This window comes from Bufo bufo, chromosome 2 (genome assembly GCF_905171765.1).
Source record: "Bufo bufo chromosome 2, aBufBuf1.1, whole genome shotgun sequence".
In the NCBI taxonomy this organism is placed as follows: domain Eukaryota; kingdom Metazoa; phylum Chordata; class Amphibia; order Anura; family Bufonidae; genus Bufo; species Bufo bufo.
In genome coordinates, this window is record NC_053390.1 from 225,254,083 (window position 1) to 225,278,906 (window position 24,824).

The 24,824-nt window shown below is 42.6% G+C and overlaps 1 protein-coding gene across 1 annotated transcript in view; it reads left to right on the forward strand.

Annotated features, from left to right (window-relative positions):
• Window positions 1–24,824, forward strand: part of TMEM132C (transmembrane protein 132C) — an 808,013-nt gene that overhangs the window by 229,830 nt on the left and 553,359 nt on the right. The window contains exon 2 of the mRNA XM_040416234.1: window positions 12,623–13,508. Within this exon, the coding sequence (XP_040272168.1) occupies window positions 12,623–13,508 (886 nt within the window). The remainder of the gene's footprint in view (window positions 1–12,622; window positions 13,509–24,824) is intronic.

Below are 24,824 nucleotides of genomic sequence, written 5' to 3' on the forward strand. Positions count from 1 at the left end.
TTTCATCTGATCACTTTTTGTATATAAGTTTGTGCAGTTGCTCAATAAAGCTGACTTTATTTCACCTACGCTGAGTCTCGACCAGTGACTAGGGAAAACTGGGAGCTAAAGATCAGCGTTTTGCAATATCTCCTGAACAAGGAAGAATACCGAGGTCTCTCCACCGGCCCTACAGGGATGCTGGGCGGTCGTCCCAGATCCCCAACAGCAGCCGGAGGTTCGGGGAGTAGGGACAGTTAGTCCTGCTCCCCAGTGGCAGTATGTTTTACAGGGAGAGTAGGCAACTGGTCTCTCCCCAGTGGCAGTGTACCTTGCAGGCAGAGGAGAGCATCATTTCCCTTCCCCAGCGGCATTGCACCATGCAGGGAGAGGAGAGCAGTGTGCATGAGACTTCCGGGTCTGCACCAGACCTACAGGAATGTCAGGAGGAGGAGGTAAGCGATCGCTCCTCTCCACAGCAGACCCTCAACCAGGTCATGTGGGTAGGATTCCCTGACCACATCCCAGCAGATGAGCTGGCCTCTGCCCTACCTGTCCCTTTGTTACAGGGCAGGACTCCGTACCAGTTTGCCCAGCTGAAGCACTGGCAACAGGGCAGAGTACCGCTGATCTCTGCCCACAAAAGCAACCTCCACTCCCAGCCAGAGAGCAACCCAGGGAGAAGAGGTAGCCGACCTCCCACCCCAGCGGCAGATGAATACCCAAGGAGAATAGATAGCTAACCTCTCCCCCCACCAGAAGAGGGCATTCCAGGAAGAAGAGGTAGCCAACCTCTCTCTCCAGCAGCAGATGGAGACCCAAGGAGAATAGGTAGCTGACCTCTCTCCCTAGCGGCAGAGGGCATTCCAGGGAGAAAAGGTAGTCGACCTCTCTCCCCGGCGGCAGACGGAGACCCAGGGAGAAGAGGTAGCCGACCTCCCTCCCCAGCGGCAGAGGGCGTTCCAGGGAGAAGAGATAGCTGACGCCTCTCCCCAGCTGCAGATGGAAACCCAGGGAGAAGAGGTAGCTGACCATTATCCCCAGTGGCAGAGGACATTACAGGGAGAAGAGGTAGCTGACCTCTCTCCACAGCGGCAGATGGAGACCCAGGGAGAAGAGGTAGCTGACCTCTCTCCCCAGCGGCAGATGGAGACCCAGGGAGAAGAGGTAGCTGACCTCTCTCCCCAGATGCAGAGGGAATTCCAGGGAGAAGAGGTAGGAGACCTCTCCCCCAGTGGCAGATGGAGACCCAGGGAGAAGAGGTAGCCAACCTCTCTCCCCAGCTGCAGTGTGTTTACCCAGGAGATGATGTGGGTGGCATCACTCTCCTGCCCAAGAGTCAAATGGACCAGTTGGAAGAGGTTTTGGATTTATTTTGTCCGACTAACACAGGTCCAGACCAGTTGTGGGTCTGGTACCTAGTTAGTCTACTGTTTGGAGGGGAGAGATGTGATGGACTGAACCGTCTCTGGGGCTGCTGGAGAAGCCTGAGGGCCAGCCTCGTTCCTAGCGACTACGGATTTAGTATTTTGGTGATCCCCCTTGTCCGGTTAAACCGGGTGTTCGGGGCACATGGACGGCTGTTGCAGTGGAGCCTGTCCCTACAGCCGTTCACTTTCACAATCTAATACTGGCCTGGGAAACACAATGCGAATGCTGATGGACTATCTCGCCAAACAGAACTGGAAGGGTAACTAACATGGACATCCCCAGGTGGACCCTTAGAGGGTCTCACCGGGTCTGCCATCCTTTAACTTGGAGGAGCTATGTGACAACATGGTCATCAGTTTGAGTTTAATGTGTATTGGTGTTGGATATGTGTAATCATGTTATACTGTGTAACTTGTTATCAAAAGACTGTCAGCACCCCCCGTTTGTTATCTCCCTATGTACTCAGGACAATGACATTTTGGCCAGGCTCCTGCTAGGGCTGTCTGGAGCTATTTTAGCAGGTGGACCCCTGTGGTGTGGTGAAGACAGAATGTCTGGGGAGGGGAAGGGGGATGTGATGGGATTACAGTTTCATCTGATCACTTTCTGTATATAAGTTTGTGCAGTTGCTCAATAAAGCTGACTTTATTTCACCTACGCTGAGTCTCGACCAGTGACTAGGGAAAACTGGGAGCTAAAGATCAGCGTTTTGCAATATCTCCTGAACAAGGAAGAATACCGAGGTCTCTCCACCGGCCCTACAGGGATGCTGGGCGGTCGTCCCAGATCCCCAACAGCAGCCGGAGGTTCGGGGAGTAGGGACAGTTAGTCCTGCTCCCCAGTGGCAGTATGTTTTACAGGGAGAGTAGGCAACTGGTCTCTCCCCAGTGGCAGTGTACCTTGCAGGCAGAGGAGAGCATCATTTCCCTTCCCCAGCGGCATTGCACCATGCAGGGAGAGGAGAGCAGTGTGCATGAGACTTCCGGGTCTGCACCAGACCTACAGGAATGTCAGGAGGAGGAGGTAAGCGATCGCTCCTCTCCACAGCAGACCCTCAACCAGGTCATGTGGGTAGGATTCTCTGACCACATCCCAGCAGATGAGCTGGCCTCTGCCCTACCTGTCCCTTTGTTACAGGGCAGGACTCCGTACCAGTTTGCCCAGCTGAAGCACTGGCACCAGGGCAGAGTACCGCTGATCTCTGCCCACAAAGCAACCTCCACTCCCAGCCAGAGAGCAACCCAGGGAGAAGAGGTAGCCGACCTCCCACCCCAGCGGCAGATGAATACCCAAGGAGAATAGATAGCTAACCTCTCCCCCCACCAGAAGAGGGCATTCCAGGAAGAAGAGGTAGCCAACCTCTCTCCCCAGCAGCAGATGGAGACCCAAGGAGAATAGGTAGCTGACCTCTCTCCCTAGCGGCAGAGGGCATTCCAGGGAGAAAAGGTAGTCGACCTCTCTCCCCGGCGGCAGACGGAGACCCAGGGAGAAGAGGTTGCCGACCTCCCTCCCCAGCGGCAGAGGGCGTTCCAGGGAGAAGAGATAGCTGACGTCTCTCCCCAGCTGCAGATGGAAACCCAGGGAGAAGAGGTAGCTGACCATTATCCCCAGTGGCAGAGGACATTACAGGGAGAAGAGGTAGCTGACCTCTCTCCACAGCGGCAGATGGAGACCCAGGGAGAAGAGGTAGCTGACCTCTCTCCCCAGCGGCAGATGGAGACCCAGGGAGAAGAGGTAGCTGACCTCTCTCCCCAGATGCAGAGGGAATTCCAGGGAGAAGAGGTAGGAGACCTCTCCCCCAGTGGCAGATGGAGACCCAGGGAGAAGAGGTAGCCAACCTCTCTCCCCAGCTGCAGTGTGTTTACCCAGGAGATGATGTGGGTGGCATCACTCTCCTGCCCAAGAGTCAAATGGACCAGTTGGAAGAGGTTTTGGATTTATTTTGTCCGACTAACACAGGTCCAGACCAGTTGTGGGTCTGGTACCTAGTTAGTCTACTGTTTGGAGGGGAGAGATGTGATGGACTGAACCGTCTCTGGGGCTGCTGGAGAAGCCTGAGGGCCAGCCTCGTTCCTAGCGACTACGGATTTAGTATTTTGGTGATCCCCCTTGTCCGGTTAAACCGGGTGTTCGGGGCACATGGACGGCTGTTGCAGTGGAGCCTGTCCCTACAGCCGTTCACTTTCACAATCTAATACTGGCCTGGGAAACACAATGCGAATGCTGATGGACTATCTCGCCAAACAGAACTGGAAGGGTAACTAACATGGACATCCCCAGGTGGACCCTTAGAGGGTCTCACCGGGTCTGCCATCCTTTAACTTGGAGGAGCTATGTGACAACATGGTCATCAGTTTGAGTTTAATGTGTATTGGTGTTGGATATGTGTAATCATGTTATACTGTGTAACTTGTTATCAAAAGACTGTCAGCACCCCCCGTTTGTTATCTCCCTATGTACTCAGGACAATGACATTTTGGCCAGGCTCCTGCTAGGGCTGTCTGGAGCTATTTTAGCAGGTGGACCCCTGTGGTGTGGTGAAGACAGAATGTCTGGGGAGGGGAAGGGGGATGTGATGGGATTACAGTTTCATCTGATCACTTTCTGTATATAAGTTTGTGCAGTTGCTCAATAAAGCAGACTTTATTTCACCTACGCTGAGTCTCGACCAGTGACTAGGGAAAACTGGGAGCCAAAGATCAGCGTTTTGCAATATCTCCTGAAGAAGGAAGAATACAGAGGCGGACATACTCATCCTGAGTACTGGGGGTCCGTCAAAGGCGTCTCCTTCTCCCTGGCTGTGAGCTGTCCTACCACAGAGGACTGCCTCACAGCCATAGAGAAAAAAGATCACCTTCTCCCTGGCTGTAACGCAGTTCACTGGGATTGGACAGCTCACAGCTCGGGAGAAGGGCACGGGCACAGCGCCGCAATGGAGCAGCATATCTGAAAAAAATAGCAATATCATATCTTCTAAACATGCCCTACAGTGCCAGGTATTATATTGTAATCTCAGAACTGGTGAAAGGTCCTCTTTAAAATGGAGATGAACAAACTGTTAAAGATTTGATTTATTTCAGGTTCGGCAAATATAAAAAAAAGTCAGTTTCAATTTAATTCTAAGAGTGATAGCAAGTCTAGTATGCGACTGTCTAGATATATGCGTTGTCTAGTTGGTACGCTTTCTCATTATGGAAAGCGCCTAGCATGTGTAGTACATGTGGAATATTGTAGGGTGTACCACCTCTAATGATAGTATGACAAGATGCACGAGCAAGTGGATTGTTTTTTTTTTAATCACCCACAAGTCACAAAAAATGCTGCAAGAGGTCCCCGTTCACGTCTATGCATTTTTGGGACTGTTGGATTATGATGGCTGATACTGCTTGCAACTGTTGAAAAATGATGCTGCAAATAGAGTTTGTGATGTTTTCCTTGAGTTCATCCAGGGAATGTAGAATGTTAGCGGACACTTTCTGGGTTAAATTTCCCCAAAGATAAAAATCACATGTGGACAAGTCTGGTGAACGTGGTGGCCATAACCCCTTTGCTCACAGTTCGCCCCTCTGTAACCAGTTCATGAACCCATGCCAGTGAGTTCTGTGAGAGGCGGCACGTTGCCTCATTTTGTTGGAAAAAGCAGGACATTTTTTCTTCTGGTGTCAGTTGGTTGTAAAACTGTTCAAAGATGTTCAATTAAATTGTGGTATTCACAGTTGATTTGAAGAAAATTGGGCCCACTATTCATGTTCCTGACACTCCGCACCAAACACCAATTTTCTGGTCGTAAAGTGGTGTTTCATGAGTCAAATGGGGATTTTCAGCTGACCAGTACCTTGTATTCTGGGAATTTACGTGACCTGATAAATGAAGCTCAGCTTCGTCTGTCATGAAGTACAGCAATGGGTCCAAATGTCTGTCAGCAGTCATAAGCAACCAAGTCCAGTAATTTACGCATTTAGCTTCGTCAGACTCTTTTGATTCCTGCTTACACGTTATTCGGTATGGTTTCAGGTTCAGAGATTCCCTGACACATCATACACCAACTTGCTGAGACAGTCTTCGAGTTGATTTTTGGGGGCTACATGCAATCCGCTGCTAAATTTCATGCACAACTTCAGCCGTCCTGATAGATGGAGGCCTCGGTTTTTTCATGTTTGCAACCGAACCAATTTGATGCCATTTCCGAACCAGACTCTAAATACAATGTTTAGCTGGTGGTTTTGTTCCAGGGTACTCGTTGGCAAAGGTCCCTTGCATTTCCTTAATCGATCTGATTCACATATAGCCTTCCACAATCACTATTTGCTGTTCCAGGCGGAAAAACTATCTTTCTGACACAATCAGTCTTAGTTGCCCATACCAACCAATCAGAGCTCAGCTTTCAGGTGCTACAGGGCTCTGAAATAAATGCTGGCCTCTGATTGTTTGCTATGGACAACTAAGACAGATTTACTATTAGGCAGTTTGATTTGGAGGTATTGAGGCGGCCGGGCTAGTTTTTCTTGGGCCACCCAGACAATGCATATACATATTGTTGAATACTAGGATCTCTCTCAAGCTCTCTCTGTCTGCAGTTCACCCAAAAGGAATCACAAAAAAAAATCGGATCTGTTAGAATCCAAGCTTTTTGGGAAAATTGGGATGAATTCTGAACCAGTGGAATTGATTCCCATTTTGGGGCAGATGTGCCTATCTACAGAAGTATGAAATATATTTCTTGAATTTTCCGTTCACTGCTAGTTTAAAGGATGGAATTATTGCTTGATACAGCTGGAAGTCAACATGAAAAAAGTTATCAATTATCACAGTATGGCTTATTCTCTGTGATTCATTCTATTTTAGGGATGTACACATTGATCAGCTTCAGCACTGCGCCAGTAGATAAATATCCAGCGTGCTCTTGTGTTGTTATCCTGAAACGACATTTGATTCTAGATTGCATTTGGTTATGCATTTCACTGCACTGACATGTCAGTCTGGTAAAGCTGAGTCTATCAGACATGTCCTCCCTGTCAGTATTGATAAGGTGAATGATTCTTATGACCTTCACAGACCTTTCCAACTGAGAAAATGCTATACAGATTTTTAAGGTCAGCAACTGATTGAAAGAAACACCATAAATTGGAAATGAGTTCTGGAACTAAATAATAATGAGTATAATATTCTTACACGTAAGATATGTGTTTTTAATGTATCAGTCAACTATTGATTTCCAACTCCAATCTGTTTCCCTTGTAGTTCTGACACTGATCTCTTTAGGGAACCTGTCACCATGAGAATGCAACACATTCTGCAGGCAGTATGTTACCAGGTTCTGGTAGACTGAGAGTTGTTGATAGAAGACATGTCCCACAGTCTGTGGCTTTCCATAATTCATTTGCAGCACTTTCAGAGCGCAAGAGCAACATGGAGGATGGCTCAGGCACAGTGGGTGAGGAACAATCATCTCCCATGCCTAAAGTATGCACGACTGCAGCCAAAGACAAAAAGGATAAGGTGAGGATGGATAGTAAGCAGCTGTTGGTGGGCGATTCTATCATAAGAGTTGTGAAGTTTGAGGAAAATGGTGTTGTGAGATGTCTCCCTGGTGCTACTGCTAGCAGGGATAGACGACGTATCCTTAATATTGTTAGGCAAGCAAAGCAGCAAAGGGAAGTGGATGTTATAGTCCATCTTGGGACAAATGATCTGGCTTGCAATGAGGTTTCAAAGGTCAAGGAAGCTTTTCACACAGTTGGAAATTATATACGGGAGGTTGCATCAACTGTTTAATTAACTGCAGTTTTGCCTGTACATAACCTTTGGAATGACAGGAAGATGCACATTAAGGAATTCAATGTATGGCTTGGTGAATGGTGTCTGAACCAAGGGTTTGGCTTTGTGTCTCATGTTAGCTCTCGTTGGAATGGAAAAGAACTGTACAAGAAAGATGGTTTGCATCTTTCTCTCAAGGGAACGAATGTCCTCAGTGAACAGTTCAAAGTATTTGCTAAGGAGCATTTAAACTAGGAAAGGGGGGCAAAAGAGTTATAATCCAGCAGTCCGACTGCCCCCCAGAACAATGCCAGAAGATGCCAGTAGCACATAGGTTAAGAAATGACAAGCTCAGAGTCTTGTCTACAAATGCTCGCAGTTTAGGGAATAAGATCAATGAACTTGAGTCTTAAATGGCATCTGAGAATATAGATTTAGTGGCTGTTACTAAAACATGGTTCAATGGAAGTAATGACTGGGATATAACAATACCAGGGTTCTCTCTATATATGAAAGACAGAGAAGGCAAGAAAGTGGGAGGGGTGGCCCTGTATGTCAAAGATAGCATAAAATCTAATTTAATACAAGTTAGCGAGACCAATTTAGAGTCAGTTTGGGTTACCTTGCAGCTTGATAATCATAAGGTAACCTGTGTAGGTGTGATATATAGACCACCTAGCCAAGTCAAAGAATTTGATCTACTAGTTATGGAAATAGCTAAAATGACATTGAAAGTTATCATTATGGGAAACTTTAATCTTTATGATGTATACTGGAAAACCAAAATAGCTAGTTCTGCCAGGAGTACAGATATTCTAAATTCCCTACTGGGATTATCTCTACAGCAAGTAGTTGAGGAGCCAACCCGAAAGGAGGCCATTTTAGATTTAGTATTCACAAATGGGAATTTGGTATCTGATATTACTGTAGGGGAAAGCTTGGGATCTAGTGATCACCAGTCAGTGTGGTTTACTATAAGTACAGTAACTGAGTCACACCACACAAAAACAAAAGTTTTAGATTTAAAAAAATTGACTTTTCTAAAACTAAATTAGTGGTATACGAGTCCCTATCAGATTGGAACAGTTTCAATGTGGTCCAGGATAAATGGGACTACTTAAAAGTGCCACTATTGAAGGCAACAGATAATTGCATTAGGCTTGTCAGTAAAATCAAAAAAAGGAAGAAACCTCTGTGGTACTCAACAGAAGTGGCCAAAATCATTAAAAACAAAAAGATAGCATTTAGTAATTTAAAAAAAAAACAAAACGAGGATGACAGGCAAATTTATAAGATTAGGCAGAGAGAGGCCAAACAGCTTATAAGAGCTTCTAAAGCACAGTCAGAAGAGAAATAATCTCAGTCAGTGAAAAAAGGCGATAAGACATTCTTCAGATACATAAATGAAAAAAGGAAACTAAATCAAGGAATTAACAAATTAAAAACAAAAGAAGGAAGGTATATGGAGGAAGATAAAGGACTAGCTGACTGCCTCAATGAATACTTCAGTTTTTACAAAGGAAAATGAAGGAGAAGGACCTCAGTTAGGAAGGAAGACTAATAAATCTTTTGATGCATGTGTCTTTACAGAGGAAGAGGTTCTAAGTCAGCTGTCTAAAATTAATACAAATAAGTCACAGGGACCTGATGGGATACACCCAAAGCTATTAAAAGAGCTTAGCGGTGAACTAGCAAAACCATTAACAGATTTATTTAACCAATCACTGGTAACAGGAGTCGTCCCAGAAGATTGGAAATTAGCAAATGTTGTGCCCATTCACAAGAAAGGTAGTAGGGAGGAATCGGGCAACTATAGGCCAGTAAGTCTGACATCAATAGTGGGGAAATTAATGGAAACCATACTTAAGGAGAGGATTGTGGAACATCTAAAATCCCATGGATTGAAAGATGAAAAACAGCATTTTGTGTTATAGCATGGTAATGCCATCTCAGGTCCACTGCAGCAGCGCGATCAAGTGGATGAGTCGTTGATTTATTTATTTTTTACCCCTAAATGGCCATATTCTCTGTCTTAAGAATGCTAGTATTTTCCGCTATAACCACGTTATAACAGAAATAATAAAATCACCCGAACTTCAGTGAAAAAGTCCAGGTTTGGGTCACAAAGTTCAGTACGAACCCGAACACTCCTAAGCTAAAAAGAGCAGAGATTTAAATGAATAAATTACAAATTCTACTGAATATTTTTCCACAAAATTATATATCAGTCTGTTTAGCACTTTCAGCTCTATAACATACTACCTGCAGATTGTATTGTATTTCCATGGTGACAGGCTCACTTAAACTTCACTTGTGAGTTTCCTCTAGGTTACCTTTTTTATGTACGTTACTTGAGTGGCTGTTTTGAGAGAGGAGGTTGTGGAGAAGTCCCCTTGTGTTAATTTGTGGATATTTGTCTTTAAGGGGTTGTCCAGGTTCAGAGCTGAACCCAGACATATCCCCTTCTTTCCCCACTAAGCCCCTCTAGCATGGCCATTGGAGCATATCATGCTCCATGCTTTCCCTGCGCAGGGCAAGGGCTTCTTTGTTTGCAAACTTACACTGTGAGGTGGAGGCTTCTGCCTAGCAGTGCTCCCGGTGATGTCACCAGAACTAATGGGCGGGCTTTAGCACTGCCCTAGCATGTTTTACAGGCCAGCCCATAAGTGCCGGTGACGTCACTGGGAACACTGCTAGGCAGAAGCCTCAGCCTAGCAGAGACCGGGTACATTACCGGATCTAATGAAAAAGTGTTCATTTTAGCACAAGGCCGCAACATCATAAAATGTGGGAAAAATGAAAAGGTCTACTCTGAAAACTTTCCAAATGCATTGTATATGATCTGTCTATGTCATTGATAGTTTATTGTATCTTTATTACTTTTTCTGAAAATATAGGGTTAATTTTCAGTGGTGTCAAGGTCAAGAGATGTTTATTTGTTACACTTTTAAAATGTCTCTAGGGCACGGACAGCTAGGCACAAGAAATCAATTAGGGCTCTGTGCATGCAGAAAAATCTGAGCAGCTTGTCTACTTAGCAGAACAGCATGGGGGACAGGCTGATGAGCCGTGATTCAGTCCCAGGGAAGTGCCCTATAGTTCATAGTAATTAATTACTCTGGAGGGAATCACCAAAAGCAGAGATAATAGAGAACGATGGAAAAGTAGAAAGCAAGTAGGTGGAGAAGAGGCCGATCTAGTAAATGATACTTGATACATTGCTAATGAATACTGCTGCCAAACAGAAAATCATCCCACCAATTCCTATAAATAAACCCGTGAGCACTGAGCAAGTTATGAAATATGATGACTGAGATTTATAATCCTGGAGACATTACACCTTTGGTTTAAAAAGAAAGCAGTGGTGTAGTGCAGTCTATAAAACACATCTCAAAGAAATATAGGTGTCAGGATTCCATCTATATTTTCTGGTGGGCAGCACTTAGTGTGAGTAAAATATTAATAGTAAAGGGAACATGGTCATTTCTCTAAGAATAGTCTTTAAGCTGCCAAATGTCTCTTCCTCTTTAATTAATTTAATTATTGATGGGTTTGAAATATTGTTTGAAATGTAGAATAGATAAGCTTGAAAGTAATACAGGACCTGAGAAGATCCAGATTAGACAACCCATTTAAAGTCACTGTCGCATGATGAAATATTACATATTTCTGATAGATCTTGGAGATCATAACAATTCCTCAGTTGGAATCACTGAAAATAATACTCCTGAGTTTTTATATTTCTGTTATATATTTAGGACTGTGCCCGATCATGCCCTTTTAACATGTCCGCATAATGTCTCCAGTCAGTGCTGGTGAGAAGAAGCCACTTGCATGGTAGTGAAAATCACTCCAGGCAATGGGATTGAGCCACTGAGTGTACTATAACAATAAAGTAACAGCAATATCTGGGCACTGGAACATTATTTTTTTTGCTCTATCTAAGAGAGAAAGTTAAGACCCCTTTACAGTGGGACTGTTCTTTTGGAAAAATTTTGACATGTGCAGGGTGGGCCATTTATATGGATACACCTTAATAAAATGGGAATGGTTGGTGATATTAACTTCCTGTTTGTGGCACATTAGTATATGTGAGGGGGGAAACTTTTCAAGATGGGTGGTGACCATGGCGGCCATTTTGAAGTCGGCCATTTTGAATCCAACTTTTGTTTTTTCAATAGGAAGAGGGTCATTTGACACATCAAACTTATTGGAAATTTCACAAGAAAAACTATGGTGTGCTTGGTTTTAATGTAACTTTATTCTTTCATGAGTTATTTACAAGTTTCTGACCACTTACAAAATGTGTTCAATGTGCTGCCCATTGTGTTGGATTGTCAATGCAACCCTTTTCTCCCACTCTTCATACACTGATAGCAACACCACAGGAGAAATGCTAGCACAGGCTTCAAGTATCCGTAGTTTCAGGTGCTGCACATCTTGTATCATCTGAAAGCAATCGTCTATGCTGTGAAGATACGAGATGTGCAGCACCTGAAACTACGGATACTGGAAGCCTGTGCTAGCATTTCTCCTGCGGTGTTGCTATCAGTGTGGGAGAAGAGGGTTGCATTGACAATCCAACACAATGGGCAGCACATTGAACACATTTTATAAGTGGTCAGAAACTTGCAAATAACTCATGAAAGAATGAAGTTACGTTAAAACCAAGCACACCATTGTTTTTCTTGTGAAATTCCCAATAAGTTTGATGTGTGACATGACCCTCTTCCTATTGAAAAAACAAAAGTTGGATTCAAAATGTCCGACTTCAAAATGGCCGCCATGGTCACCACCCATCTTGAAAAGTTTCCCCCCTCACATATACTAATGTGCCACAAACAGGAAGTTAATATCACCAACCATTCCCATTTTTATTAAGGTGTATCCATATAAATGGCCCACCCTGTATTAAGGACATATCAAGAGTTTTGATCAGAGGGAGTCTGAGCACTGTGACAGATTGTTAGAAAAAGGAGAAAGGAGCACACACATACCATGCCCTCTCTCCTTACTGCAGAAGACAGAATTAAGATGGGTTTAAAGACTTTCCATTGAGTCCTTCTTGCTTCTGTCTCTTGAACTGAAGAGAGAGGGCATGCTGTGTGAGCACTTATCTCTCTTTCTTTCTAGAAATCAGTGGTTATCTCAGCGATCAGACCCCCACCGATTGAAACTTTTGATATTTTTATATGACATAAGATTCAGAACTTCGAACAGCTTTGGCATATGAGTACACGAGGGTGTTTTACTAATAATTATACACATGTGAGCGGGAATCCGGCTTGGATTTGGAATATTCTACAGGTTTGCAAACGTTTTCACCCATGAGTTCAAAAACTATAAACTCTCTAGCAATTCATATGTGAGAGAAATCTCTACTTGTTATTGCCTTGTATTCTCACATGTTTTGACGTTATTATCATACTTTTTCTACTTTTTTCTTTTTTGGCAGTGGCACAATCTAGAGGGGCACAAGAAAACTTCCAAAGGTTTTCAGCACCATCAACATATCTACCTGTAAATTATCAAATTTCATCTGCAGAAACTGCCTTTCTGTTAAAGGAGAACAACCAAGATTTTATGAGAAATTCTAGCTTGCAGTCAAGAGTTGAATCTTTCTTTGTTCACAAATCTCGTAGAACTCCTATCTTGAATGCCAGTTATGGACCTTTTTCAGTTGAGAGAGAAATTCCAGAAGATCTACTGCTGTCACCTCCTTTCTTTGCATCCAATAAGTTTACTTTTAACTGGAAACTCAAAACATATGTAATCAATGAAAGGGTATATCCCAACAAACCCAAAGTGCAAGTTTTATTCTACATTACAGGTAGAGACTGGGATGATTACAGTGCCACAGAAAAACTTCCTTGCCTAAGACTGTTTGCTTTTCGGGAAACCAGAGAAGCAAAAGGAAGTTGCAGATTACAAGGGATATTAGGCTTATGTGTGGCGGAACTGGAATTCCAACCCACTTGGTTCACTACACCTCCTGTAGTAACAGCTCGCAAGAGAAACCAAGAGCAGTCTGAGGGCATTCCTGTGGAACTTTACTATAGCATCCACTCTGAGGAAGAAAAAAGCGAATGCACAGCAGAGGAAGCCAGAAAGGGAAATGCTATCCGACCTGGAAGAGACCAAGGGGAAGACTCCATTTCTCAGTTACAGAGGATTGCAACTCTAACTTTATTTCGTAATCCAGAAAATTCACAACTTACTGAACTTAGGTTGGACAGTAATGTTGCTCTCTGGTTGCCATCAAAGCCTGCCAGGCAAGGAGAAGTTTTAAATGTCTATGTCACAGTTGCAAATAACTCAACACTGGATCAGTTCACATTGAGGTACAGCACATCATTTTTTATTACATTTTTTATATACAATGCATGAAAGTTACATATTTGACAAATCTATTGAAGGCCATGTATGAGATAAGGATGTATTTTTTCCAGAAACATTTGAATTCATGGGCTATATCTGGTATTGCAGCTCATCCGCATTCAAGTATATGGGACTGAGGTGTGATACCAGACATGGCCCATGAAAAGTTTCCAGGAAAAAAAAGCATGACAATCAGATCCTTCAAATAGTCTACCCAAGTGGTACAATTACAGTGCAGTCTTTAATGCCCTATTTCAGTATAAGATGTTTTGATGATGTAGAAGAATGATGATTAAAGGAGTTCACTCACTTCAGGAAATAGCATTTATCATGTAGAGAAAGTTAATACAATATTGTGATTGTCCATATTGCCTCCTTTACTTTATTCATTTTTCTATTGCATTTTGTGTTGAGAGAATAGAAGTTAATAAAGTGGACTTAGATCCGAATTTCAGGAAAAATTTGATTTGCCCCGAAGCCGAATTTCCTTGTGCATCATAGTAACAAATCAATTTCTCTGAAATTGTAAAAAAATATAACAAATCATACTTACCTTATCCATTTGAGCATGAAGAGGCCGCCACGGCCATCTTGCTTGAAGGTCCTGCGTGAAATCTTGTGCGGAGTGAAGTCTGACGTCACCATGCCAGCCGACGTGATGATAGCAACACGCATGCGCAAGATTTCAGACTGGATCTTTAAGCAAGATGGCCGCGCAGCATTTTCACGCTCGAATGAATGAGGCAAGTACAATTCAAATTTTCTTTTTATTGAGCAACCCCTAAAATGCTTTAATATTGATCTCAGATGCTGCAATCAGTGATGAACACGGCATCTGAGGGATTCAGTGACGGAGGAGCTCGCCGTTCCCTGTCATCGTACCTGCTACTGAGAAAAAAAATTTGCTTTGTGACAAAGTTCATTTTTTTGTAAAATTTGGTGAAGCAGCCCAACCAAATTTTTAAGAACTTCACTCATCTCTAATTGCATTATACACTGCTCGTTTCCATGATTACGACCACCCTGCATCCAGCAGCAGTGGTTGTGCTTGCACCCTATAGGAAAAGGCACCAACCTCTCTGGTGGCCGAGACCAGGAGTGGTCATAGGACGGCGCTTTTTCTTCATAAATAGAATGATATCTATTGTGTCTACTGTTGCAACCCTGTACTCGGCTATATCCACCAGTCCCATAGAGAATGAATGGTTTAGCAGGGCGTATGCTGGACCTACTGCTCCATCAAGACAGCAACATGGCAATCCCGTACTTGTGGTTGGTAGATACTGAGTTTAGATCCCCACTGATCAGTTATCTCCTGTCTCATAGACAAAGGATAACTTTCATACTTGGCATAACCACTTTAACTGTTCCGGGAACTTACAGTAGAAGTGAATGGAGTATACTGGGATTTGCAGTTTCACATCAGCTGCAGTGCCACAGGCCCACTGGTTTCTGTCCCCTGCTTTGGTGTAATTGCTACCAATAATGGTTATGACCCAGCATCTGTTATCTACTGTATGTGGAGGATCAAGATTCCCTTAACCTCTTCCGACTTCCATCTTATATACATGGCCCTGCTAGGAAGGCCTTCCTGAAAACCACCATACATGTACTGTATTTCTCTGAGATGAGGCAAGCAAAGGCGCTGCCCCATATGATCATCATGAGATACTGGCTATAACTAATAACTGGGCTCCTACTCTCACTGCTGGGTACTGATCTGACTCTGAGCTCAGATGTTTAACCCCTTAGATGCCAAAGTCAATGATGATAAAGTCATACAAAAGGTTTATAGACGGCGGGTGCTCTCTCCGTGCCTCATCGTCCCTCCCGGGTACTTTTGTAGGATAAAGTGTATTTATTGCACAGAAAAGGTAAAACATAAAAAAAAAATAAAAAATTAAAATGTCACCGCGATTACACTGACCCATAGAGTAATGTTAATATGCCGTGGTGCATGGTGAACACCTTTAAATAAGCACTTGCAGAATTGCTGTTTCTAATGTAAAATAATTCTGTATATACTGCACATGCAGTGCAATATGTGGGGGCAAACCTTTTACATTTACATTGTTTACATTGCTGTGCAAACTTTTATATTACTCTTCCATGCTTTCAATATACATCTTTAGTAGCTTAAAAGTAAATACAACACTTTGAACAAGATGTGTTCTACACCTATACCTGACCTCCATTATATATGAAACGTGGCGCCATATGTCCCTTGTCTGGTACTTAGGGAAGTTCATTAATGTGCTTTTTTTCTCCTTAAAATATTGCATTAATAGAAAAAACATAATTGTTCGACATAGCTTTATTATAACACTTGGAATTCGGATTGCTGCCAAATACCCCATTTAATTAGATGGTAGTAATTTGACTTTTTGCTGTGAAAGAATATCTTGTTAACGTCTTAAAGTCTTAATGAGATTCCTTTACATTAGTTGTAAGTTCTGAGAAATGTAAATAGGGTGTATCTGCTGCAGAGTATAAATCTAATGGGAACTGCATTAGTTAAAATGATTTCTCCATCTATTAAGCAAAATGTGTCCCATAGGATTACTGGAGGGAAAGTGTTTATAACTCAGAGCATTGAGAATTAAACTAATGGGCAATGATTTGGAGCAAATGAGAACTTAGAGATGTAAAACATTCATACAGTTCACTAATAATAAAAAACTATAATATTTACATCATTGCGTGAGTGCATGCCATGCATAAAAGGGGACGCATGAAGAATGACTGCAAAATCTCAGTTACTGTTCTTGCAGTTAATTACAAAATCGTTATCACAATATTATGCAAATTGGAAAGGGAGAGTGGGGGATTAGCAATATGAGTATGACTGTTTACATTTTTTACAGCATTTTGACCCTATTTTAAGAAAGTTGGCTGGACAGCCCCTTTAACTTACCTCAAGCAGCAAGTAAGGGTGTATAATACTGCTAGTTTTGAGGTATCCGAAGTGGACTTTGATCCTAATTTTAGGGAAAATTTGATTTGCGGCAAAGCCGAATTTCCTTGTGCCTCGTGGTGATGAGTAAATTTTCTCTGAAATGGCATAAAAAAATATAAAATCATACCTCATCCATTTGAGCATGAAGAGGCCACTGTGGCCATCTTGCTTGAAAATCCTGTGCGAAATCTCGTGGTCGGTGACGTATGATATCACCATGCCGTCCAGTGCAGATCTTCAAGCTATTTTTTTTTTTTTTAAACTGATTAACCCCTGAAATGCCTTAATATTCACATCAGATGCCACGATCAGCAATGAACGCAACATCTGAGTGGTTCAAAGATGGGGGGGGGGGGGCAGGGCAGCAATCGGCGTGCCCTATCATTGCACCCGCTACATACATAGAAATGCTCTTAGTGACAAAGTAATCTGTTACAAAGCAAAAAAAAAAAATTATTCAATGAAGCAACCAAATCAAATTTGTAAGAACTTCGCCCATCTCTAAAAACTGCCATATGGACGGCCCATTGTAGAAACGGAATGGACGGCCCATTGTAGAAATGCATATTCTTGTCCGCAAAATGGACAAGAATAGGACATGCTATATTTTTTTTTGCGGGGCCACGGAACGGAGCAACGGATGCGGACAGCACACGGAGTGATGTTGTCATCTTTTGCGGCCCCATTGAAGTGGATGCGTACCACGACAACAGTTCGGATGCGTACCACGACAACGGCCGTGTGCATGAGGCCTAAGAGCCCATTAAGCCAACTAGAAGCAGAGACAGTGGGTGTCTCTAAAAGAAGAAGGGTGCTCCATGAATGGGTCCGCACTCATTCCGGATAATTGCGGAACGGGTGCGGACCCATTTATTCTCTATGGGGCAGGAATGGATGCGGACAGCACACTGAACTTCCGGTCCGTGGCTCCAGAAAAAAATAGAACATGTCCTATTCTTGTCTGCAATTGCAGACAAGAATAGGCAGTTCTATGGGGGTGACGGCTGGGTGTATTGCGGATCCGCAATACATTACGGACATGTGAATGGATCCTTACTGTACTAAGCTCTTTGCCCTGGTTGAATCATTGCATCTGTTGTGTCTGATATATCAATAGCCACTTTGCAGTTTTACCTTACATAGTCATAAGTCGGTTAGCCATTTTGTATCATTGGGATCTACTCCATGGATTGTCTAAGTTCATGAAAGAATTCTTTCCCAGTTATTCCACTAATCATTATGTAACTATACCTCTTCTGCTACTGACATGTTATCTCTTGTTTGAAGGGGTTTCTCCTGGAAATTACAGAAAAATACTGAAATACTGCATTACTATAGATATAGACACATTTCTAAGCAACTCCAATTATTGTCTAGGGACAATCATTAGGTGAGATTAAATGAAATTAAATGGTCGCCATGATAAAATTAAATGCAAAACCCATCCTAAACTCACAGTAGGATGAGTTGCTTCAGAAGACAGAGTTCTAGAACTGCCTTAACCTTCTCCTTTTCTGCCTGTCTGTAATTAAAATTGCGCTCAGTGCATACATCTGGTAAGATCTTCTGCTGAGTCTCTGTTCCTAAGGATGCTATCAAAGAATGGAGATCATATAGAACTAGCTGAAATGTAGGGAGTAGGGACAATACGTGGACTGCTGTGGAGGATGTAGCTTCCTAATGAGCATCAGCACTTGTATGCACTCTGCTACAATGCCACATCCTCCATAGCAGTCTGTCTTACATTTTAGATGTCTTCATATGAACTCTGCTCCTTGATAGTGATAATTCTTCAATGACTTACAGATGTGTTTTTCCCGCTTTTGCTACGCTGTCTCACCACTGCCTCTTCCTCCGAACTCTGAAAGTCAGTGGCACGACCTTCATTCCATGTGGGGTCTAGGACCTCATCGTCCCCTGCATCGTCTTCCACCCAGTCTTCCTCCCTGACCTCCTTTTCGGTCTGCACACTGCAGAAAGACGCAGCAGTTGGCACCTGTGTTTCGTCATCATCAGAGACGTGCTGAGGTGGTATTCCCATGTCCTCATCAGGAAACATAAGTGGTTGTGCGTCAGTGCATTCTATGTTTTCCACCCCTGGGGAAGGGCTAGGTGGATGCCCTTGGGAAACCCTGCCAGCAGAGTCTTCAAACAGCATAAGAGACTGCTACATGACTTGAGGCTCAGACAGGTTCCCCGATATGCACAGGGGTGATGTTACAGACTGATGGGCATGGGTTTCAAGCGCCACCTGTGCGCTTTCTGCAGAAGACTGGGTGGGAGATAATGTGAACGTGCTGGATCCACTGTCGGCCACCCAGTTGACTAGCGCCTGTACTTGCTCAGGCCTTACCATCCTTAGAACAGCATTAGGCCTGACCAAATATCGCTGTAGATTCTGGCGGCTACTGGGACCTGAGGTAGTAGGATCAAGAGGACGTGTAGCTGTGGCAGAACGGCCACATCCTCTCCCTGCACCAGAGGCTCCACCAACACCACCACCACGACCATGACCGCATCCCTTATTAGATGTTTGCCTCATAGTTAGCGTTCACAAAGCAAAGTAAAAAGTGGTTAAGTCTGTTAAAAATAATTAACCGCCAATAAAAACCCTGATGTAGGGTATTGCACTCAATTATTATTTTTAAACTCTATATGACAGCTGTTTTTGTGGCCTAAATTTCACAGTAATTTATGCACGTCTAATCCCAGATGTGCAGTATATCAGAGGGTTTTTTCACCCCAGTAAGCACAAAGCCGTATTTCTGGCCTAAATGTTACAGTCACTTAGGCACGTCTAATCCCAGATGTGCAGTATATTAGAGGGTTTTTTCACCCCTGTAAGCACAAAACCGTATTTCTGGCCTAAATGTGACAGTCACTTGTGCACGTCTAATCCCAGATGTGCAGTATATTAGAGTGTTTTTTCACCCCAGTAAGCACAAAGCCGTATTTCTGGACTAAATGTGACACTTACGCACGTCTAATCCCAGATGTGCAGTATATCAGAGGGTGTTTTCACCCCAGTAAGCAAAAATCAGTTTTTCTGGCCTAAATGTGACACTCACTTAGTTATGTCTAATCCCAGATGTGCAGTATATTAGAGGGTTTTTTCACCCGAGTAAGCACAAAGCCGTATTTCTGGCCTAAATGTGACACTCACTTATGCACGTCTGATCCAAGATGTGCAGTATATAAAACAGATGTATTTTTTTCACCCCAGTAAGCAAAAAGCCGTATTTATGGCCTAAATGTGACAATCACTTATGCACGTCTGATCCCAGATGTGCACTATATGAAACAGATGTATTTTTTTCACCCCAGTAAGCACAAAGCCGTATTTCTGTCCTAAATGTGACAGTCACTTATGCACGTCTAATCCCAGATGTGCAGTATATAAGAGGGTTTTTTCACCCCAGTAAGCACAAAGCCGTATTTCTGGCCAAAATGTGACAATAACTTATGCATGTCTAATCCCAGATGTGCAGTATATGAAACAGATGTATTTTTTTCACCCCAGTAAGCACAAAGCCGTATTTCCGGCCTAAATGTGACACTCACTTATGCACATCTAACCCCAGATGTACAGTATATGAAACAGATGTATTTTTTTCACCCCAGTAAGCACAAAGCCTTATTTCTGGCCTAAATATGACAGTCACTTATGCACGTCTAATCCCAGATGTGCAGTATATTAGAGGGTTTTTTCACCCCAGTAAGCACAAAGCCATAATTTCTGGCCTAAATGTGACACTCACTTATGCACATCTAGCCCCAGATGTACAGTATATGAAACAGATGTATTTTTTTCACCCCAGTAAGCAAAAAGCCGTATTTCTGGCCTAAATGTGACAATCACTTATGCACGTCTAATCCCAGATGTGCACTATATGAAACAGATGTATTTTTTTCACCCCAGTAAGCACAAAGCCGTATTTCTGGCCTAAATATGACAGTCACTTATGCATCTCTCCCTCACAGCAGCTGCAGCCTCTCCCTACACTAATCCAATTAGACTGACGGGCGGCGCTACGTGACTCCAGCTTAAATAGAGGCTGGGTCACATGCTGCAGTTGGCCAATCACAGCCATGCCAATAGTAGGCATGGCTGTGATGGTCTTTTGGGGCAATTAGTATGCCGCTTGTTGATTGGCTGCTTTGCAGCCTTTCAAAAAGCGCCATAAAAATCGCCGAACACCGAACCCGAACTTTTACGTAAATGTTCGGGTTCGGGTTTGGGTCCGGGTGCCGAAAACCCTAAAGTTCGGTGCGAACCCGAACTTTACAGTTCGGGTTCGCTCAACCTTAAAGATGACCAGCTTATTTAAAAACAACATGATTTTGCCATATTGTGTCACAAGATGTCTGTGCTATAAATGCCTGCATGTGGCCACCTAGTGGTTGTGTTTTGCGTTGCAGTCTTTCAAGAGTTTTGCTAGCATGTCCTGATTTTGTGTTGAATTTGCTTCATAAAAATGGGAGCCCTTAACTGAATTTGATGGTGGAAGGTAAGGGTGGACCCATTTGTATACGTGGAAATTGTAGCTCAGTAATAGAAAAGTCTTATTCCTACTCTTTTTTTAACTTTCTCTACTATGTTTTATTACCCAACCAGTTACTTGTTTGCAATATGGCCCTTTGCAATGTGCACCACACAATGTTCACAGCTAAATGGGCAGTGGAAAATTGTAGGCACAAATCTAGAGAAATGTATGTAGAGGCCTATTATGTCTCAGGGAAAAGCATACCGTCAATTATTTTATTGACTAAACCTTTTTTTCCTTACATATTTATATGGTAATTTTCACCTCACACCTTGTTCTTGATGGCTTGCTTTTTAATATGTAAATTACAGTATATATTCATCATTATATTGAAATTTTGCAACCTAGCAACCTGTGCATTTCCAGTACATTCAATATGTGGATAAAGCTCACATCCAAATTAGCTTTTCAAGGCCCCATTTGTTTGTTTTGAGCTTTCAAATTTAAAAAAAGGAATATTTGAAAAGTGTTTGCAAAAAAGCTAACTGAGCTATCTGAATTATGCATATAAATGCAGTACTTTATATTTAATGCAAAAATTGTAAAGGCATGAATTTGCAGTTTGGAGTGCTTTTTTTCCCAGTTCTAATTGAATGAAAACTATAACAAGTTCTATTTACCAGGTATGGAGTATTTTCTTCCCTCGATGCAAGGAACAAAATTGTTACACTTAGCAATGAATGTTAAGCAGTCATATCCTAATCTATTTAACCAGCTGTTTTCATTGGGCTTGCTAACATATACAGTATAACAATCTAGAGCAGTTCAATACAATGGTGAATGGCTGTATGAAAATAACTATGAAAAATAGATTTTTTGATTTATTAGCAGAGTCAGTTTAAAGAAAAATATATGTTTTTGCATGCTTAGCTTGTAAAAGATGGTTGATGGCAATTTGAATTATAGTAAAGCCAAGCAAATCTATTCCATACAAATAGGATTCATTACAAATTTTACAAAAATTCATCTGCTAAATGAATCCAAAGTTTTTGTGATTCGCTTTGGACGAATCATGTAAAAAATGGCACCCAGCAGCCATTTTATTGTGGAAATTGGCAGGGAAAACCAGGAGGGAGGAGGAAGATAGAGAATCCCATGACATTGTGAGGACGTGAGGGGAGGACTTGCCCTGATAGGCTGAGAGGCATGATAGACTGCCTGATCAGCCAATCAGGAGACAGTAGGCAGACATGTCCTTATGCTGAGAAAAAAGAATCACCATTCTGTGTTAATTTTGTGACCGGGAAGGATGTCTTGAGGCAGTGACAAAAAGCTATTACTGACACAAACCAACCTGTACAGTGATAGGAACACTATAAGGAAGTATAGGGTGAGGACAGGGATATATAATTTGGTATATTTTAAGGACTTTGATCATGAAAAGCATGAGGGAGTTAGGGCTCATGCACATGAACGTATTTTATTTCCGCTTCCGTTCTGGGTTTTTTGCGGACCGTATGTGGAACCATTCTCTTCAATGGGTCCACAAAAACAACGGAAGGTACTCCGTGTGCATTCCGTTTCCGTATTTCCCTATTTCCAATCCGCAAAAAACGAACACAGAACACATCTGTATGTCATCCGTATTTCAACCGTATTTTGTGGATCCATACAGTAGAAATGCTATGCCCAGCCCATATTGCTCATGTGTTTGGTGATTAATAAGTTACTGTTTCCATTTCTGATCCGCAAAAATCGGATTGCATACGGAAACCATATGGATATATTTTGTGGAATAACGGAAGAGGACTTAAATCAGAGAAGAAAAAAAAACTCAGATACGGAACAACAGATCCGTGAAAAACGGACCGTAAAACAATAATGGTGTGTGCATGAGCCCTCAGAGAAATATATTGGTTTGACATCAGAGGTAGCCGAACTGTAATTATCGCACTATTCCAAATCTCTCAAGGAAGCCAAAACATGCTTAGTGTCACAAATGAAACTAAGGATATTTTGTACGAAGCCCCAAAACGTTCGTCCAGTGAACCAATGCTGGTAATAACATATCTAAAAGGGGGTAGCAGCTGGTCTTTGTAGACTTTACATGAGAAGTGAAATAATGCTGTAAACACTTCATCAGCATAAAAAATACTCTGCGATCTTCTCACTGAAAATGAAAAAAATTCCTCATGTAATAATGTTGTATCTGAACTTCAGATGTTGGATTACTGGAAACCTTCTGACATGTAATTCCATTATTAAAGGATAATTAATAACCATCTTAGACATATCTTTAGGATATGCCACCAAGGTGCCTCCTCTGGGATCTGCTCTTATCTCAATTGCGGGGCTCCCAAAGTAAAGGAGAACGCACCATGTGCGGTGTGCTCTCCATTCATTGAAACAAGAGTTACAAAAATAGCTCAGTGAGCCACTTTTTTCGGAAGTCCGATAGCGGTATATGAAGAATGCACTGCGCATGCACGTCCCACTCTTCAATCACCAATATGCGACTGCCGGAAATACAATGGCATACAAAATTACTGTGAATAACGGAAGAGGCTGAGGGTATTAAATCTGCAATTCTTATTTTGGCCAACAGGTGACAGGCCAACATAAGAAATGAGCAATTGTCAGTAATCAATGGATTTTAAAAATACATGACTGTTCAGAATAAAAAATAATAATTGGATTTTGTATGCTCAAATACAAGCTTCAAAATCATAACAAAAAGGTAAAAAAAAATGTAAAAAAATATAAAAAAATGAAATATGAAAGTTTAAATCACCATATAAAAAAAAAATGAATACATAAATAACAAAAATGGGTATCACCGTGAATACGGCAAATGGCGCAATTGAAAAAAAGGTCAAAATGGCCAATATGCCATTTTTTCATTGCTTCTCTTACCCCCAAAGAAATGCAATAAAATGTGATTGAAAAGTCAAACACTCCAAAATGATATCAATAAAAACTACAGAATGTCACTCAAAAAATTAGCCCCCAACAGCTAAGTAGATATAGCTATAAAAAGTCATGGGGGTCAGAATATGGTAATAATATAAATTTTATTTTTTTCAAAGTTAAAATTTTGATATAAAAACCTATACATATGGGGTATCATTGTAATCTTACTGACCCACAGAATGAAGTTCATGGGTTGGTTTTGCTGCCAACAGAATGCCGTGGGAACAAAACCCGTAAAACTGTGGAGGAATTGCATTTTTTTTTCGAATCCCCCCCCCCATTTGGAATTTTTTTACCGCGTCCCACTGCATTGTATGCCATAATACATGATGGCATTAGAAAGTACAACTTGAACTGGAAAAAATAAGTGTCACGGGTATCAAGATAGAGCGGAGGTGCACCCCCTGAGCTGCCACCCGGTTCCCTGTCCCTGCCTACTTGCACCACCCTCCCTAGGTGACGGAGCGCAACTGGGTGACAGTCCCTAATCTACTAAGTGCAAGCAGAGAGAAAGAGACAGCAAGGAAGAGGACAGCCACTGAGAAGGTACAATAAGCGGACAAGAGGTAGAACAAAAACGGAAGGCGAGGCGGGTCAACTAGCCGAGGTCAGTCCAGGAGGTCACGTCAGAACAAGGAAAGAGGCAAAGACAAATCCATAAACAAGCCGAGGTCATAATCCGAGAGGTAGCATCAAGGTACAGGGAGCAGGCAGAAGAGGTGTCAAGAGGCAGATCGAGGTTCAATTCCAGAGGTATCTTAATAACAATAAAGTACACAGCCTATAGGACAAAAATCACAGGCAACCTGTAGCCAGCAGGCCGCCCGTATTTACAGTGGGGAGTGAGGGTCATGTGACGTGGTCAGCGT